This window comes from Ambystoma mexicanum, chromosome 6q, assembly GCF_040938575.1.
Source record: "Ambystoma mexicanum isolate Mex_15411 chromosome 6q, UKY_AmexF1_1, whole genome shotgun sequence".
Classification (NCBI taxonomy): Eukaryota; Metazoa; Chordata; class Amphibia; order Caudata; family Ambystomatidae; genus Ambystoma; species Ambystoma mexicanum.
Window position 1 is genome coordinate 1450649195 of NC_090937.1, and position 19879 is coordinate 1450669073.

A 19879-nucleotide genomic window follows, 5' to 3' on the forward strand; every position below is an offset into this window, starting at 1 on the left:
ATAAATAGACTCGCGCAGCGCCCATTGCTCAGTTCCGTTTTGAAGCTTGAAATTAGCTGTACATGAATTGGTTATTGACCTTGAAGGAGCGTAAGCTGCAACTACAAGGGAAGTTTTACTGTGGGATGGATGGGAGGGGCGATAAGAATACGTCGGAGGAACATCCCATCGAAAGAACATTACAAGGTAATAAGTAACTTGTTCTTCGAAGGGAGTGTGTCCTCTGACGTATTCCTTATCTTGATAGACTCCCATAGCAGTGGTGTGAAAGAGGTGGGAGTACAATTGGAATATTTCCCTTTAAGAATGAACAGAATGTAACACAGCTTTGCCAAATCTGGTCTCCTGGCTAGAGGAGGAATCCAGACTGCAGAATTTTGTAAAGGTATGTGCGGACGACCATGTGGCAGCCGCACATATGTCCTGAATCGGCACCCCTCTTTGGAGAGCCGAAGAGGCTGCAATACCCCTGGTTGAATGAGCCCTAAGGTGTTGAGGGGGCTCTTTCCCTGACAATTTGTAGCATTCTAGAATGGATAAAATAATCCATCTTGAAATGGTCTGTTTTATGATTGGAAAGCCTAATTTGTGTCCTGCATAACCTACAAACAGTTGGTCTGCTTGCCTTATCCTAGCAAGTCCGTTGATATAAAAACTCAAGGCACGCCTTGGATCCAGCCTATGTATCCTCTCTTCCTCTTTCCCTGGATGGGGAGGAGGATAGAATGAAGGTAAGGTTATTTTCTGAGTGATGTGGAATTCAGAGACCACCTTTGGGAGGAAATTAGGCTTCACTTGTAAAACAACTTTGTCTTTGTGAACAATTGTATGAGGAGGTTTGCAAGATAGAGCTTGTAATTCGCTCACTCTTCTGGCAGATATTAGAGCCACTAGGAAGACTGTTTTAAGGGTGAGAAATCTTAATGAACAAAAATGGAGTGGTTCAAAAGCAGTACTCATCAGCAAATTTAAGACTAGATTTAAGTCCCACAAGGGAACTTGGAACGGCTTTGGGGGATAGACATTAGTTAACCCTTTCAGAAATTGGATTACTAGGGGTAATTTGAAATATGATGGCTCCTCCGCAACGCACTTAAAGATTGTCAGCGCTGCGAGGTAGCCCTTGATCGTACCAACTTGAAGACCTGAATTCGCCAAATAAAGCAAAAAAGATAACACCATTGGTGTACTGCATGAAAAGGGTTCGATATTCTTTTCTCTACACCAGCTGCAAAATCTGTTCCAACAGCAGCGGGATAAAGTCTTTGTTGCTGGCCTTCTAGCTGAAAGCAACACCTCCATGACGTCATCCGGGAGGTCCCGATCCTTGTATCGCAACCTTTCAGAAACCAAGCATGAAGGTTGAAGGCTCCGATGTCTGGATGGAGAACCTGACCTCCCTTCTGCGAGAGAAGATCCTCTCTTTGCGGAAGACGAATCGGAGGGCAGATGGACATGTCCAGAAGGTCTGGGCACCACGTTCTTCTGACCCAATCCGGGGCAATTAGGGTCTTCCGGAATCTTCTCAACCTCCTGATCATCTGAGGAATGACAGAGACTGGAGGAAAGGCTTACAGAAGTGGAAACTCCCAGTCTATTACGAACGCATCCCCTAAAGCTCCTCTCAGGGGAAATTCCCTTAAACAAAACTGATCGCACTTCCTGTTGATACTGGTGCCGAACAGATCCACTTGAGGGGTTCCACAAAGGGCGAAGATCTCTTGAAGGACAGCCTGAGCTAGCTCCCACTCGTGGGACACACTGCTCTGCCTGCTCAGAGCGTCCGCTGTCAAGTTCTTCTCTCCAGCTAAGTGAACCGCCGATAGATCGATTCCTTCTTGAATTGCCCAAAACCAGAGCTCCATCGCCTCTCTGCACAGTGGCAGTGATCCTACGCCTCCTCTTTTGTTGAGGTAGTGCATGGCCACTGTGTTGTCGGTCATTATTAGGACATTCTTCCCCTTTACAGATGGCAGAAAAGCCTTCAGCGCTAGTCTGATTGCTCTCAGCTCCAACAGGTTGATATGTAGTCTGGACTCCGATGGAGACCAACGACCGCTGATGGTCAAGTTGTTGGCATGGGCTCCCCACCCCGTGAGTGAGGCGTCAGTGACTACTGTTAACTCCGGCCATGGTTGCCAAAACTGTTCTCCTTTCAAAATGTTCTCCCGACAGGCCCACCACTGAAGGTCTCGAGCCACTCTGTCCGGGACTTGAAGGAGATCTGTCATTCTTCTTGAGAATTGCGACCATTGAGTTCTCAGCGCCCACTGGAGAGACCTCATTCTCAGGTGAGCCTCTGGCACTAGGAAGATGCAAGATGCCATGAGGCCTAGCAACCTCAAAAAGTCGAAGGCTGGAAGAAGTTGGGCATTTTGAAATTTGGTGACCATCTGCAGAATATCTTGGGCCCTCACCTCCGGTGGCGAGGCTCTCCCCAGGGAAGTGTCCAGGACCACTCCAATAAACTGGAGACTCTGTGATGGTATCATCTGTGACTTCTTTAAGTGATGGAGAAGCCCAGTTTGTGAAGAAAATGGCAGACATAATCTAGTTGGATCTGAGCTTGTTCCGATGATACAGCTCTGATCAACCAATCGTCTAGGTAGGGATAGACATGGATCCCTTCCCTCCTTAGACTCGCCGCCACTACTGACATTAGCTTGGTGAAGACCCTCAGGGTGGAGTTCAGCCCAAATGGCAGAACTCAAAATTGATAGTGAGTTGCCAATTGCAAACCTCAGGTATTTCCTGTGTTAGAGATGGATTGGCACATGGAAAAAAGCACCCTGAAGGTCTAGAGATACCAACCAGTCCTGAAGCTGGAGGGCCTGAAGGATCTGAGAAAGAGTTACCATCTTGAACTTGTCCTTCCTGAGGAATTTGTTCAATTTTCCCAAGTCCAAGATGGGTCTCAGTCCTCCGTCCTTCTTCGGTACTAGGAAGTAGGGGGAATACCAACCCTTGTTCCTCTCCGCTGCAAGTACCGGTTCTATGGCACCTTTCTCTAGCAGGTCTACAATCTCCTGCATAAGGAGCGGATCTGGAAACTTCAAAGAGTTGTTCCCCGGTGGATGACTGAGGGGTGTGTAGAAAAGCCAGGCAGTAACTTTGGGCAACTGTCTCCAATGCCCAAACATCTGACGTAATAGCCTGCCATTCTGCCAGATGTTGAGTTAACCTGCCCCCTACTGGTGTCTTGTGGGGGGGAGACTTCAGAGGGGTTTAGAAGCAGCTTACGCAGATGCCGAGGGTAAAGTGGCACCTGCTGCTGCAGTTTTTGTACCTTTTCTCCGTCCACCACGGGTGAATCGTTTCTGGCCCCTTTGAGCCGGCTGTCCTCTGCCGTTTCCGAATGCGTAGTAAAAGCGAAAGGACCTACCCTTCCAGGAGGTTCCTGAGGGGCGATTCAGAGTCTGTCGGATTGCAGCCCCAAGAGATTTCGCTGCTGACTTGGATGTTTGTAACTTCTCCAGGCTGTCATCAGCCTTCTTATCAAATAAAGAAGTGCCGTCAAAGGGCATGTTCAAAAGTCTGGCTTGTACATCTGGAGCAAAACCAGACCTCCGCAACCACGCAAATCTGCGGATTGTGGTACTTGCTGCCATGGCCCTGCTGATACTGTCAGCAGAATCAATGCCTGTATGAAGGGACTCGCACATTGCATCTTTCCCATCTTTGATGATGTTTAAAATGCTTCCCTTTCCTCTCCTTCTGGGAGACAGTCAGCCGCAGATGAAGCAGACTCCCAAAGTGTATGGCTGAATCTTGCAAGCGTGCAAGTGGCGTTAACAGATTTAAGTGCCATGCTACATGCTGAAAAGACTTTTTTTGACATAGACTCAAACCTTTTATCGTCCCTGTCCTGTGGAATAGTAGGGTATTCAGATCTACTATTTGATGAAGTTGCTGCTTGTACAACCTAACTCTCTGGAGTTGGATGTTTGCTCAAGTATTCAGGATCTGTAGCAGATACCCTGTATTTGGCAGATAGTTTGTTAACTGCAGTGATAACTTCAGAAGTTTCCCAATTAGCAGAGATCTTTCTTTGCAGAGCAGTATGAAAAGGAACAGGATCTTCCTGTGGACCTTTAACTAAAATGTCAGTAAGGTCATCCTGCTGAAAAGAAGGTGTAGGTGTAGACCACCCCATGAATTCTATTATTCTAGCCATCAGAATCCTATAAAGGGTTTCAGCATGCTCCCCAGGGTCTGGTTTGAAACTCTACTTCTGGAGAAGTATCTAAACCACTTCCCTCATGTAAAGAGTCTTGAAGATTTTTTAACCTGTTCTCTTCAGAGATAAATTCCTTTGGTATGGGTGTTGTGGTCCTTTGTAAACCAAAAGGTCTCTCATGGTCGGAATCCTCCCCTTCCTCATATATAGAGGACAAATCAGACCTAGGATATGGTTTGAAACCCATTTCTAGAGCAGAAGGGGCCAAATTGGTTGTCAACCGGTTGAGAAAACGAAGTTGTCGATGTGGAAGTCAAAGGCTTCGACAAACCCGAAAAGGGCGTTGAAAAAGTTAGAAGAGGCCTCGAAGTACTCGAGAGGATCGGAATCCTACTCTGAGTCATCGAAGTTGTCGACGGCATCCTCGAGATCATGGTCGAGGTCCTCGACACCTCTATTTTCTGAGATGTAGTGACAGTTGTGGGTCTGTCTTATCGACATTGGCGTCAACGACTGTCGATGCAACTGATTTATGCATCGGCGGACTTACTGCCTTTACTCGAGGGTTCATGACGCTCTCGGGTAGTTTCTTTTGCCGGGTGCAACGACTCGCGGCGTTTTGATTTTTCGGGTCTTTCACCCAGGGTATCACCTTTAGCCGTCTCCAAGGGTGTCGAGGCCGCTTTCTCGAAGACTGTAAGAATTTTCTTAGGGAATTCCTCCCACTTTGCTGGAGAGCTGTGTTTCGTGGGGCAGGTGAGTCTTTCCGGGGAGACAGAAGACGAAGAAGAGGGAGATCTACGACGCCTCTTCTTAGAGTGTCTCGATCTCAAAGACTGATTTGAACCACCTCGAGACATTGAACGGGGATGTTTCCTGTGACGGCGAGGAGACGAATGTCTCGACTCTGCCGAAGAAACTTTCGAGGGAGTAGAAGTTTTAAGAGTCTTACCTCTTTCTAGCTTCCCCTTACGCCCCTTCAAGGATTTCTCCGTCATGGACATACAGTCCTCGCATTCCGAACAGTGATGCTCTGATCCCAGGCACCACAAGCAGATCCTGTGAGGATCTGTTAACGACATTTTCTTCCCACAATCACAACACTTTTTGAAGCCGGACCGTGGGGTTGACGGTTCGGATGAGGGACACCAGCTGGAGGGACGTCGACACGTAGCGCCCTCTGCTGAAAATATTTCCGAGGCCAGCACGCTGGGATGTAATCTATCAAGATAAGGAATACGTTGGATGACAATCCCTTCGAATAAAACCTTTATTGAATACTGCACTGAATGAGGTAAGTTACAAGAAGCGAGAAATGCATTGGAACTGCAAACAGTGTCTTGTGAAAGCCAAGTAAGCAGCAAGAAAGCAAGAGTGGAAGATTGCGAGAGAGCATGATCGCAAGGTGGTAAAGGAGTGAAATAACCACTAAGTGATTGAATATAGTGTGGCAAGGCCATGGATTAGCCCAAGTTGTGTGACTCAGTGTGGCAAAGCCAAGAGGCTGACAAGGAGAGGCCAAGTGAGTGGGAACTTTCAAACAGGAGCAAAAGCAGAAGAACCTGTGTGGGTCAAAGAACCTCAGGTTCCTGGTTGCGTGACCTGTAATGGGTAGACCTTGTGGTCCCCCAACTGTGCCTAGAGCAGAGAACTCTCAATTGTGGCAGCAAAGACCTTGCTAAAGCTCACCAAGAAAGAGTAAGCTGAATGAATGAACGGATAATCTTATCCAGAAGGGAAAGTTGAGTTAATTTTGCACTTGTTTGAACATTGAGAGACAGAGGCCAAGCAGATGTTGGCAAGTTGAAGTCTTGGGGAAGGGAATACTGCGACTTGATGAACTTTATAGTGGTCTTGAAGACAAAATACTCAAGACCCTTTTCTGTAGAATTGTGTTGCCTGGAACTTGGGGAAGAGAATCCCAATACTTTGTGGAACTGTTGTGAACTTTAAACCAAAGATTTATTTTTTGTGGAACGTTCTTGCACTCGGGTAAGGGGCACTGAAAAGGAAGCTAAGAGCTGGAGGAAGCACAGTACTTTTGTTTGATCAGCATTACCTTTAATACTGACATCCCTACACATTGTTTAGCTTTCGTTGTGAGGGCAAGGATAGGTTTTGGACACAGACTTAAGTTGAACTTACAGACTCAGACTTTTGTTCAGGTAGAGAAATCCCACCTTAGCATAGGGCAAGTTAGGCCTTCAACCATCCGGACCATTTGCAATCATAAATCATTTTATTTTGAACTTTGACTCTGTTGCCCGTCTCTGGCTTCATGATGCCTTCACAGTTCCCAGGTACACTGCTGCAAAAGCAAGCACACACTAATATGTATGAGTGTAATATGTATGAGCCCGCTGCTTCCACACTCAGTGACGCCCGAAATAACACAGACTATGGAGGTAACAACTATGTTGAGATTTTAAATGTATCATGGGCACTTGCATCATGGTGTCCTCTACATCTCTGCACCACCTCCCTTTTTATGTATGCTCCTGGTCATTTCAATTTCGCTGGCCTTACCTCTGCTCACCATATTCATTCTGATTGCCTAGCTCTATCTCTTTCTGTCCCAGTCTTCCTCTCCCCCTCCCTCACTATGATCAATGCTCTTACACTATCTGAAATGCCCCCAGGCCTAGTACGATAGTCTGCTGTTCGCTATTTTGTTCCTCTCCTTCTGCCCGCCCCACCTCCTTCCCTCATTTATTGTCAATGCTTTTACACTATCTGAAATGTTGCCAGGCCTAGAACGATAGTTTGTTGGCTGTTTTGTTCCTCTCCTTATGCTCCCCCCTCCCTCATTTATTGTCAATGCGCTTACACCAAGGCATAAAATAAGCAGTGTCACATAGCAATTTGCTATGCAATTCTGTAGGTTTGCTAATTAAATTGACACTTGTGTAGCAAGGCTAGCTATTTATGTTTCTGTGTTCATTGAAAACATAGCTCATCCGGAATTCCCCTTGCCCTCAAGGCTCTCTCCACTGCAAGTTCAAAGGGGTTAATGGACAGAGTGCAGCAGTACTTATCTGCTCCACTCGTGCCAAAGGCATGTGTGGGAGAGTTACGCGAGATGTTGTTCTTTTTCAAATAATTACAACCCAGAAGAAATCAGGATAATACTAAGCTAACTATATCCTGTATGGCAAAAACCAGTATGTGTTAAAAACAATAAAAGTTAAAGGACAGTCATGCAATTCCATTCCTAAAGATTTAAGTTATTACATGAAGCATAATTACAGTATTGCTGCTGTAAAACACTGCATTGTCTCCATGCTTTACAGTAAAGATTAGTGTATCTAAATCTCAGTGTCAACTATATTTTATTGGGGAACGATGCATCTTATTGACACGAACACTTCTGAAAATGTACATGATTTTACAGCCAAATTCTTTTGATGGTAAACTTAGTTCTGTGACCTGCTGGTTGCATATATCTGTGAAACTGATGCTCCACCCATGAGCTGATCCCCCAAACTCCTTGACATGCTATCTTATCACTGTGCTGCTTTATACTAGATTGCCCAGTTCTCTTCCTGCTACGCAATCCACTCTTAGTTTTCTACTTTTTTTCTTCTTACATAAGGACTACACAAAGCTAACTAGATGTTTCTGCAAAGTAGTGATCAATAGTTCAATTCAGTCAATACACCTAGAGACCTACTGCAATAACGTTAAAGGTTAGCCTCCAAAGCTCGCTTTGCTCTATGATTATGATTGCATCATACATATTTCCACCTGCGGGAGAGCTGGCCAAACTGTTTTCAGAGTCTTTTTTTATTATATATATATATATTTATCTGTGTCAATTCATGCAGCTAACCTTTTACATACACTCACCTAGGGATTGCAAAGTCTACTCGACCACTCGCACAGTCGAGTAAACTTCATGAAGGGCGAGTAGCATTTGCAAGGAATGTTTGACACTTTTAGTTAACCTTCATCTTGATTGCATTAAGTGTCAAATGTTTCACTGTGCATGGCTAGCCTCTGGGTGGCAGCAGTATGCCAAAAAAAGTGGATTTGTAGTAACATGCACCATTTCACTAACAGCGCATTTTTTTTTGTCAACCTTTACCATGGGTCGAGTGCATTTCTCTTAGGTCAAATAGGTAAACTAAGTTACTGGTACTGCAGCTCTAGTGGAATTTTAAAAAAGTTGCAAGCCCGGATTAATCTCACCAATGTCTTACTTCAGCGGTACGCAAACATGCTGTATTGTTGCTGCTTTTATGTCCTGGGCACAAATAACTTCTGGTGGCACTAATATTAGTACAGCATTGCTAATCAAATGGGCTCTTATTTCATGCAGGATACAAATTAGATTAAATAATAAGACACATACTTGTTAGGTTGGAGGCAGTTGGATGTGGGTACTTTGAACAGTGAAGTGTGCTGTATGAGGTTATGGACTGATTTTTCCTTACTTCATGCTCAAGAGAAAAAAGTATAATCTCCTTTAAACAGCGGTGCCTGACCTACCAATGTCTGCACCTGTGCCAACTCAACTAGAAGACAATATTCAACATCTCACTAAAGATGTAGGCTCTGCTGATCACTGCTCTTAAAATCCCCACCTCCAGAACCTCTGATACAGTTGCCAGAATGTTCTCAGTCATTTGCTTCCTCCACGTCCACTAAGGAAGGCATGCATATTCAACCATACTTGAACATAATTAACTTGTTTTGTCAATCCGCTGTTTTCCATTCCTGTTGATTTGCTTTTCTGTTGCCTTTTGTTCGTCTCAGAATACAAGAACACTTCATTGTGTGGTGTGTGAATGTGTGATGCTGCATGGATATAAAAAGAGCTGAAGAGAAAAGAAATATCACTAATGCAAATGTGCTGCATATGATTTGGATAAAGTTTATGTTATCTGAAGGAAATAAAACAGAAAATTATGTATAGGCTTGCCGAGAATGGTTGTGGAGCAGGGCTTAGCTAGTATCCAATCCACTCAATAATACAAATTATAATTTGAGTTTTATATACTCTTGGACTTCCTGTACCAACTGCTGCTGTAACCAGGCTACGCTCAGGGTTCATATTCGTCAGTGATGCCTAGGCACGCTAGTACGAGATACAGTACCGATGATAGAATGAGCAGTACTGTCTGCTATATAACCGAGATCCAACGATTATACCACTGTTGCTGTGATGAGTGCCGGCCAAGAGAGCATGAATTAAATAAAATAATAAATAAAAAGGTTTGTCAGGTGACACGGTTTGTTATTCTCTTATTACAAACAATTTGTCAGGCTACAACGTGCTTATGACAAGAGGATAGTTCAAAGATTTTTCTATGCAAATGTTAAACACAAGATATAATCAATAATCAACATAAAAATAAATACAAAGACAGTTACATCCCACGCCCCCCGGAATAGGTACCGTCAGTCCAGAACTTCACACATGCCACCCACTAACCTACTCACCATGGTAATCTCTTCACACCTCTCTCTACATACACAAATCCCCATGCAGACTGCTGTGTAATTCCTACTTTCATCCCACCACCAGACTACCCACTGAAGAGCTGGGAGTGCTCTTTCTGCATAGACCCATACCAGCCTACTACACATACTGAATCTGCATCCAAACTAGGGGGTTCTCTTGGTATATTAGCGCTGGCAACTTACCAATATTAGACTCTCCCTTCTGTATTGACAGTTATCAAAGTATCACCACATTAAATAACCTAGAGACATACCACCACACCGGAGTCTGGTACTTCAGATTTCACACATCTGCAACTCAGGCTTTGCACATGCCACCCGTGCTCCTCCCACTGTACCTCCATCCCATGCATAAACAACAATGGCAGAGGGTGCACTATATAAGACCACCTTAAATTATAAAAACACCCATGACCATAAGTTGAGCAATCATTAATGGCATAAAACAGTTTAACTAGTAGTCCTGTATTTTACACTTACATTGTAACCATACACGTATCCGTTGGGTAACATCATGGGTGGATTATTTTCATTCATTACATCACCAGAAATCTTGCAGACTAGTCGAGAGTTGGCACAGTGTGCCATTGGCAAAGGCTGGGCCAGCTTGTTCAAAGACTTGCTGCATACAGGACAGTCAGGGTTTTTGGAAGTTCCGTCCTCCTTATAGCATTGTCTAACAGGTAGTCAGGGAAAACACAGGATTCAAGAAGAAATATTGTTTCAAACAACACACAGACTAATCACAGCTTAACAGCGATGATTTTCAATTTTTACCAGTATAGCTTAGGCAAAATTAGATGTGCTGAAATGCTAAGCTGCTATGTGTGCTTGGTTTTTAAAGCTTTATTTAGCATGCAACCAAAAATAGTGTGATTTTAAGCAAATCACTTGTGCCCTTTCATATAAATTGTGAACATGTGTAAAGTTTTTATGACTGCATATTACTGAATATTAAGGCTCAAATTGACATCTGAATATAACCCAACACACGTTATACTGGCATTTCTGTACAAAAAGTATGGAGAGAGTAGAGGGTTGTCGTCATATTAAGGACAAATTACCAAAATGGAATTCTTTTTGACAATCCTATTGTGGCAACAAATCAATGCTGTGACAATCCAACGGACGTCACCAGTTGAGAAATGTCTCCAGCCCATGTTAATATGAAAGGGCCTTCTAATGAGGGTTCAGCTTTATCGACACCTGGTAAATGGACAAAGAGTTGGGCAATCTTGCTATTATAAGCCCAGGATTAATCCCACAATGCCAATAATAATGGTAGCATTTTAAAACAGAACCTACAGCAAGCACGCAGCACATGGAATCTGTGGTTGTGAAAAAAATTGAGCAAATGCCATATTCCTTTTCCACGGCCAGGAAAGTGAGCCACAGTGTGGAGTACAGTTCTGTAGCTGGAAGGGAATGAGGGGGGCAACTGGAGGCAAGCGATTGCAGGATGAAAGGAGGAGCAGAGTGGAGGATAGTGAGGTCTGCGTGGTGGGAGGGAGCATGGGCAGGGCTGAACACTGAGGCCCCATGAGAGACAGCTCTACAGCAAGTTTGAATGCAGCGTTTGATATGTAGATAAAGTTAATGTTGCGCTGATGCAGTTTTAGTGGTCTGAATCCACTGGGTACAAACACTCACTCATTCAGGACAAGGATATAATGGGGAACTCAAAATCTAAAAACACAGTATTAAAGCTACATTCATTAGATATGGCGACACAGGTAACAGAGGGTTCCAGTCAGGGAAGGAACAAGTTACTTACCTGTAACAGTTGTTCTCCAGCATGGGTCTGGCATGGATTCACATGCTCATGAATATTCCCCGTCGTCAGGCTGGGAATCCTCGGTAAAGAAAAAACCAGTATCAGTTTCGTTTCTGATCTGTCTTTCGTAGTAATAACCAATCACTGGTCTCTGCGTCATACTGACCACAGCCAATGACTGCCCTCTACCTAAGCACCGCCACTGGCAGCCATCTTCAGATTTGGAAGCACGTGAAGTGGCAGTATGACCAAGTGAAGAGCCGCAGAGGGGTAGGCGGGAGGGTTTGCATGTGAATCCATGCCAGACCCATGCTGGAGAACAACAGTTACAGGTAAGTAACTTGTTCCTTCTCCAGCATGGGGTCTGGCATGGATTCACATGCTCATGAATAAAGAATACATAGCAGTACACACATGCACAACCACGGGAGGTGGCAAAGGCTCAACATTAAGCATTACATCAAACCCAACATTAAGCATCTTACCTCCTCACCAGGCTCACCTCAGGCGAACAGGTTGCGCAGCACTGCTTGGCCGACCCTGGACTCCTCCCTGGAATCCCAATCGACGCAGTAGAATTTCGTGAAGGTGTGCGTCGACCTCCACGTAGCAGCCCTGCATATGTCCAGCAGGGGCACACCAGAAAGGAACGCCGTGGTGGCTGCGATCGCTCTGGTGGAATGGGCTCTCGGACGGCCAGGCAGCGGTCGGTTTGCCAACCGATGACAGTACATGATACAGCCGGAGAGCCATCTGGAAATGGAAGCCTTCGAGAGAGCCTTCCCCTGATTGACAGGTCCAAAATTCACAAAGAGTTGTGACGTCTTCCGAAAACACTTTGTGCGGTCCACGTAGAACTTCAGCGCTCTAGCCACATCCAGCGAGTGCAAAGTCCTCTCAGCCGGCGACGAAGGCGACGGGAAGAACACAGGCAACACCAAGGGTTCGTTGAGATGGAAGTCCGACGGTACCTTGGGCATGAAGGAGGGGTGCGTCCTGAGCACTACCCTCGTGTCGTGAAAAGTCAAGTACAGGGCCTTGCAGGAAAGGGCCTGGATCTCTCCCACCCGTGGTGCGGTGGTGATGGCCACAAGAAACGCTGTTTTCCACGACAGAAACTTCAACGGGGCCGAGTGCAGAGGCTCGAACGGAGGTCCCATGAGCTTGGTCAGCACCACGTTGAGCTCCCACGCCGGGGCCGGAGCCTTCACCGGCGGGAACGATCTGAACAGTCCCTTCATGAACTCTTTCACCAGACGATGAGACCACAAGGACGTCCGGCCCGTGGTCCTGGTGTATCGGGAGATCGCAGCAAGATGAATCTTGATGGACACGTGTGCCAGTCCAGCTTTGGCCAACGTCAGCAGGTACGGCTGTACCTGGGGGGCCGTAATCCGTAGAGGGTTAATCTTCTGTGCGTGGCACCAGACAGAGAACCTCTTCCATTTGTGTCCGTAGCATTTAAGAGTCGAGGACGCCCTGGCCTTTGCAAGAACCTCTCTGCAGTCGGCCGGTATGTCGTATCTTCCAAACTCTAGCGCTGCAGGAGCCAGGCCTGCAAGTTCAGCGATTTCGGGTCGTGGTGGAGGATGGCGCCTTCTTCCCTGGAGAGTAGATCCGCGTCCACCGGCAGCCTGATTGGCGGGGACGCTGATAAGTCCAGAAGGTCCGGGAACCATATCTGCCTCGGCCATGCAGGTGCGACGAGGATCATCCTGCACCGTGACCTCTTGAGCTGGTTGACGAGCCGGATTAGCAGTGGCAAAGGAGGGAACGCGTAGAGGAACAGGCCCTCCCAGGGGACCGAGAAAGCATCGCCCATGCTCCTCGCCTGGGGAAACCTGCTGGCGAACCTCCGGCACTTGGAGTTCGTCACCGTCGCGAACAGGTCGATCTGGGGTGTGCCCCACCGTCAGAAGAGGCGATCCACTAGATCCTGCCGTAGTTCCCACTCGTGGCACGAGCGCAGCTCCCTGCTGAGTGAGTCGGCGATGGTGTTTTTTATCCCTGCCAGATGAAACGCCACCAGAAACATCCTTTGGGCGACGGCCCAATGCCACAGGTCCTGCGCCTCCTTGGACAGTGCTGGGGACCTGGTTCCGCCCTGTTTCCTGATGTAAAACATGGTGGTAGTGTTGTCGGTGAAGATCCTCACCACCTTGCCCTTGAGGGACGGAAGGAAGGACCTGAGGGCCCAGAACACTGCACGGAGCTCCAGGACGTTGATATGGAGGGACTTCTCCGTCGGGAGCCAGAGGCCTCTCGCATGCAGATTTTGGTGTGCGCTCCCCATCCTTCCAGGGAGGCATCCGTGGTCACTGTCTCCTGGTGGTCTGGGGTCTGGAAGTCCATGCCCGCCGTCAGATGCGCGCGGGTGCCCCACCACCGGACCGCTCGGCAGAAACTCTCGAGTGTGATCCTCTCCTCGAAGCCGCCCGTCGTTTGGATCCAGCGCGCGTCCAGGAACTCCTGCAACGGGTGCATCCGGAGCCTGCACATGGGAATGAGGTAGATGCAAGAAGACATCATTCCGAGGAGGGACTTGATGGACCTCACCTTGGCCGCGTCGGAAACCATCATCCGCTGTACCTTGCCCAGGATGGACCTGGTCCTTTCCTCCGACGGGGAGGCCAGTAGGGACACTGTCGAGCTTCGCTCCCAGAAACAGTGTGTTTTGCGCGGGTACCAGGTGGGACTTGGCGTAGTTCACGGAGAATCCCAGGTCCGTGAGAAGTTGGACGGTCCTTGCAATGTGTTCCACGGCGAGCTCCCTCGTCTTGGCTCGGATGAGCCAGTCGTCCAGGTAGGGGTAGACGTGGATCCCCTCGCGGCGCAGCTGCGCCGCCACCGGTGCAAGGCACTTGGTAAATACCCTGGGTGCCGACCGTAGTCCGAAGGGGAGGGCTTTGAACTGGTAGTGACGCCCTTGGACCACAAACCTGAGGAATTTTCGGTGCCCCTTTAGGATGGGAATATGGAAGTAGGCATCCTCCAAATCCAACGACGACAGGAAGTCTCCTTCCTCCAGCTGACCCAGGACGTGCTGGAGGGTGACCATCCGGAACTTCTGCGCCTTGATGAACTTGTTCAGACGTCGCAGGTCTAGGATGGGGCGCCATCCTCCCGTCTTCTTCTTCACGAGGAAGTATCTCGAGTAAACTCCGGAGCCCCGAAGCCTCTTTGGGACGAGTTTGATGGCGCCCTTCCTGAGCAACGCCTTTTCCTCCAGGAGAAGCTGAGGGACGTGAAGCTCTTTCCTGGCCACGGGGGGGACGCGTGGGCACCTTCTTTGAAACTCGAGCGCGTGGCCCCGGGCTAAGGCGTCCAGCACCCAACGGTCGGTGGAGATGGACTCCCACACGCTGACGAAGCTCGCCAGCCGGCCTCCCACCGGGGTGCTTCGGTGGGGGACCGACCCCACGGCCGGTTCAATCCTGTTTCGACGAGGCTTTGCTGCCTTGACCTCCTTGGCGATGACGGCGGGGTCCGCCAGACTTGCCTCGTCCTGTGTAGGCCTCCTGAGACGACGAGCGGGCCGCTTGACGGTAGGTAGAGAAACGGCCGCCGGAACCTTTGGAGGCGCCCTTGCCTCCGCTGCCCCGAAAGGGCGTCCGTCGTTGCTGTAGAACCCCAAGGGCCCGGGCCGTCTCAGTGTCCACTTTAATGGCCTGAAGGGAATCGTCCACTGTTTTCTCAAACAGGTTGTTCCCATCGAACGGCATGTCCAGGACTCTGGTCTGTACGTCTTGACGGAAGTCCGTAGCCTTGAGCCATCCACGCCGCCTAAGGCACACGCCGTTGCCCAACTGGCGAAACCCAGTGTCGACGATGTCCGTCGCAATAGTGATGGCGTGGTCCGACGCCACCTCACCTTCCTGTAGGGTCTCCAGGGCATCCGCCCTCTTGTCGTCCGGTAGGAAGTCCAGCAGGGGAGCCAGTTTGTACCATAGCTCCCTGTCGTAGCGGGCCACGATAGCCAAGGCGTTGGCCGCTTTAATCGTCGTCGCCGCAGACGAGATGACCCTGCGTCCCATAGCGTCCAATTTCTTTCCCTCACCGTCCGGTGGGGAAGTCGATGTGGAGGCCGCACCCCCCCCCCGCTTTCTTCCTGGCCGCCGCGGAGACAACGGAGTCCGGGGTAGGCTGCGCCCGGAGGCACAGGGGGGCCGCGTCCGGGACCCAGTACTTCTTCTCGTACCGGTCTCTTCTAGCTGGCGTCGTGGAAGGGTTCTTGAGGAGGGCGAGGCCCTCATCCCAAATGTCGTCCAGTAGAGGCACCGCGAGGACCGTCTTCCTCTTGGCCTCGCGCCGTTGATAAAGGAATCCTTCCTTTTTCTTCTCCTCAGGGCAGAGTTGGAAAAGCTCGGATGCCATGGCGATCATGGAGTGGAACGATCCAATCTCGTCGGGCGGAGAAGCCCTGGTGGGAGGTGACGGGAGATCCTCGTCGTATACCTCGTCGTCCGTACCCGTCGCTGCCGTGTCAGTCCCCGTATCATCCCCTCGGGTGGACGGGGAGGAGGGCTGGACGGGTCGCGACGGCTGAAAAGGAGGTGGAGGGTGAATCCTTCTTTTCTTGGGCGGGGGAACACCAGAAGGTCCCGGTTCAAGATCCCCCGACGGGAGAGGTTCCTCTCGTCCTTATCTCTGAGCATAAGGACTTTATAGCCAACAAAATGGCCGCCGAGTTGTCTTGCGGCGCTGGCAGAGGGGAATCCGACGGGCGATCAGGGGCCCCCTCGGCACCTGTCGTCGTCACCTGCGTCGGGATCCATCCCGACGGGCCGGTCTTCATCCACGCCAAGGCCGTGGCTTAAGACCTCGATCAGCTCTTCCTCTGAGGCCGAATCTACGACGACGCCCTGCCCCCCCTTTTTCTTCCCCGCCGGGGATTTCACGGGGGTCCTATCGATGGGCACAAAAGAGGACTCCCTCCGAGGTGGCAGGGAGACTCTGAGCCCCGAGGTCGCCACCACTGGTGTAGCCTCCACAGGCTGAGCCAGGGCCGCCGCGACAGTATCGATAGAGGGTTTGGCCGGATGGATTAAGGCCTTCACCACCTTAGGTGCGCTCACCGCCTTATCCTTGAGGGGGGGGGGACACTGCCTCGCTCCCCCTCCGATGGGGCCTTCGAGCTCGACCGGGGCCTCTCCAGGAGCTTCGCCGGGTGCTCGCCCTTCCTCTTACCCGACCCAGAACTTTGGCTCGTGGCTGAAGGTGCCGGGGAGGGTGCGCCCTGCCTGGCGCCCGTAGAGCCCGACCGTTCGGCGCTCCCGGTGCCAGCGGACTCGCGGTGCTTGGCCTTGTGTTGGACCCCCGTCGCCGGGGCATCCTCAAAGGTCTTAGAAGACCGCTCGGATTTCTTCCTCTTCTTCTCGCCTGACGGGCTCTTCCCTTCCAGCCAGTTGGCGAGGCGTTGGTGGCGGTCCTTCATGGTCCGCTCTGACATATTGCCGCAAAACGCACAGTCCTTCTCCACGTGCGTCTTGTCCTCATGTAAGCAGTAGAGACAAAAGGAGTGTTCGTCCTCCTTAAAGACGTTCTGCAGCTGGCATCCAGGGCAGGCCCTGAACAGCTTTCCGGGCGTCGAGCTTCCCTTCTCCTGGGCCATGTCCAGGCCTGAGAAGCTTCTGGAGTCCTCCAAAACGTAGCTCGACGAAATCTTCACCCTTGAGGGGCGCAGACGAATCCGACACGGGTCCCCGTTGATCGGATGGAGAGTCGGTGGAGCTTGAGGCTCTTTTGACCGGAAAAAACGAAGTTTTGAGAAAAAAAACGTGAAAAAATAGCACTAACGCTCGAGAGCAATAGCACGAGGATCCCAACACATGAACGTGCGGTAAAAATCTGAAGATGGCTGCCAGAGGCGGTGCTTAGGTAGAGGGCAGTCATTGGCTGTGGTCAGTATGACGCAGAGACCAATGATTGGTTATTACTACGAAAGACAGATCAGAAACGAAACTGATACTGCGTTTTTCTTTACCGAGGATTCCCAGCCTGACGACGGGGAATATTCATGAGCATGTGAATCCATGCCAGACCCCATGCTGGAGAATAGAGGTTAAGAAGAGAAAGGCGATCCCAGAAATGATTTTTTGGGAGGATCCTCTTCTATGCTGTTAATTAAGAAATCAATCTGCAAATTTAACACAACTTTCCTAACTGCACTTGTTTTACTCACCGTAATCGTATTTCTGATGCTTGTATCTGCTTAGATGCACATGCTATGCATAGGCCGATATCTAGTTGGAGCTGTGCAGTATTACAGTTTTTGTTTTCAAAACTCAAAAAGGGACGTCGACAGGGCATGCCAGTAATACTATCCCCTAGTGTGACGTCTACTGTACTTATGAGCCTTCACGCGTTGAGGTCCCTCAGATTGTTTTGTTTCTGACATGATCTAGCATGACGTGTAGCGCGAGTGCAGGTGTAATAAAGCACATTATAGCAGATGAAGCCAGAAAAGCATCTATGCACCTTCTACTCCACGGGGGAGGAAGGGTGGGCCATGTGAATCTAAGCAGATACAAGCATTAGAAAAACGATTACGGTGAGAATTGTATCCCTTCTGAGTCTTGTGGAATCTGCTTAGATCAAATGCTATGCATAGATTAGCAAGCAGTATCTGCCACTGTACCTTCTCACAACCCACCACCTTCTGCAAATAGATGCTTTAGCACCACTTTTCCCACCTGTGAATCTGCTTTAGAATGTGTGTCAATTCAGTAGTGTTGAGTAAAAGTATGGCTAGAGCTCCTTGTAGCTGCTTTGCAAATGGCATCCAGTGGGACGTTTGCAATAAAGGCCAAGGTAGCTCATGCACCCCTGGTAGAGTAAGCTCTTGGTGTGAAAGGCAGAGTTTTATTTGACAGAGTATCAGAGATGTATGCATCTGACTATTCATCTGGAGAGGGCGTTTTTGAAACGTGGTCACCTTCCCTGCCAGGTGCTATGGAGACAAACAGGTGGTCTGTTTTTCTTAGCGGTTTTGTCTTGTTTACATAGTAAAGGACTGCCCTTCTTACATCTAGAGTATGAAGTTTATTTCTCCGCTGAGCTTGAAGGGCTTTGAAAGAAAGCTGGTAGTTAGATGGACTGTTGACATGAAACTTAGATATGAACCTAGGTGCAAACCTAGGGTGTGTTAGTAGTACCAACTTGTCTTTGTGAATAACAAAGAAAGGGTCTTACACTGATGACCTTGTAGTTCACCGACTCATTTTATGGAGGTGATAGCCACCAGAAAAGCTGGCTTCATTCATAGGTTCAAAGGGGATCCCATGAGTTTTGCAAGTACTATGTGTAGATCCCAGGCTGGAGGCAGGTTCGAAATGGGAGGGTAGAGTCTTTTTTTACTCCTTCCATGAATGCCTTAATGTCCGGGACTTTCCACCAGGACACCTTGCTTTGAGAAGTGGTGCACGTGGATAGAGCTGCCAGGTGAACCTTAATGGTGTTGAATACTAACCCGGAGTCTAGTAAGTGGCGCATGTAGAGGAGAAAGTGTGATGGGGTACATTCTATCTGGTTTATACTCTTTGACTGGCACCATATTACAAATCTTTTCCATTTGTTAAAATGACAGTGTTTGGTTTGCGTGCCTCCTTGCGGATGTCCATACACCTTTGAGGTAGTTTAAAATGGCCAAATTCTATGGCTTCAGGAGCCAAGCTGCCAAGTTCATAGACTGAGGATGTGGGTGGTATGTTGTCCCCCCCCCCCGTGCTGTGTGAGCATGTTGTAGGGGCACAGGAGTTTGAGTGGATCGCACATCGCCAGGTTGTGCAGATGCGGAAACCAAGGCTGTCTAGCCCACATAGGAGCCACTAGCATTAGTGTCATTTTGTTCACCAACCTGCTCAGTATCGGGGGAAAAGCATAAGCAAATTTACCAAACCAGCTCATCCACAGGGCGTTCCAGTTGGACCTGGGTTGGGGAAACCTAGATGCAAAGTGTGGGCATTGGGTATTTTGGCTTGTAGCGGTAACCCCATAAGGAGAAGATATCATCATGTAGGATATTTCTGTCGAGTTGCCACTCGTGCTCTTCGGTTAGAGGATCTCTGCTTAATGAGTCTGCCAGAGAATTGACTTCCCCTGAAACATGTTGCAATGTTAGAACATGCCCCGCTTGAGTGTCAACTTCCATAATTTTTGTGCTAGCCTGGACAGATTTGGAGAGTGAAACAACGACTAGATCGTCCCACCGACTGCTTGCCTGACACCACTCTTGCATTGGATGCACGCGCAGCCGTGCGTGTGTAACCAGGTAAATGCATGATACCATCATCCGAGCACGCGCATTGCTTTTCATACGGTCATTTGGCGACCGGCTAGATAATGAGGTATTTGTATCAGAAGTTTTTCTACGCTTGTGTTTGACGGAAAGACTAGACCCTCTTCTGTCTTTATGACTGCCCCTAAGAACTGTTTGGTCTTGCTTGGAACAAGACTATTTTTTCTCG

At 48.8% G+C, this 19879-nt stretch overlaps 1 protein-coding gene across 4 annotated transcripts in view; it reads right to left on the minus strand.

Annotated features, from left to right (window-relative positions):
- MAEA (macrophage erythroblast attacher, E3 ubiquitin ligase) overlaps positions 1-19879 on the minus strand; it is a 1045966-nt gene that overhangs the window by 79053 nt on the left and 947034 nt on the right. For all 4 annotated transcript variants that reach the window (XM_069632159.1, XM_069632160.1, XM_069632158.1 and 1 more), the window contains one exon: positions 10121-10316. In XM_069632159.1, coding sequence (XP_069488260.1) covers positions 10121-10316 — 196 coding nt within the window. The remainder of the gene's footprint in view (positions 1-10120; positions 10317-19879) is intronic.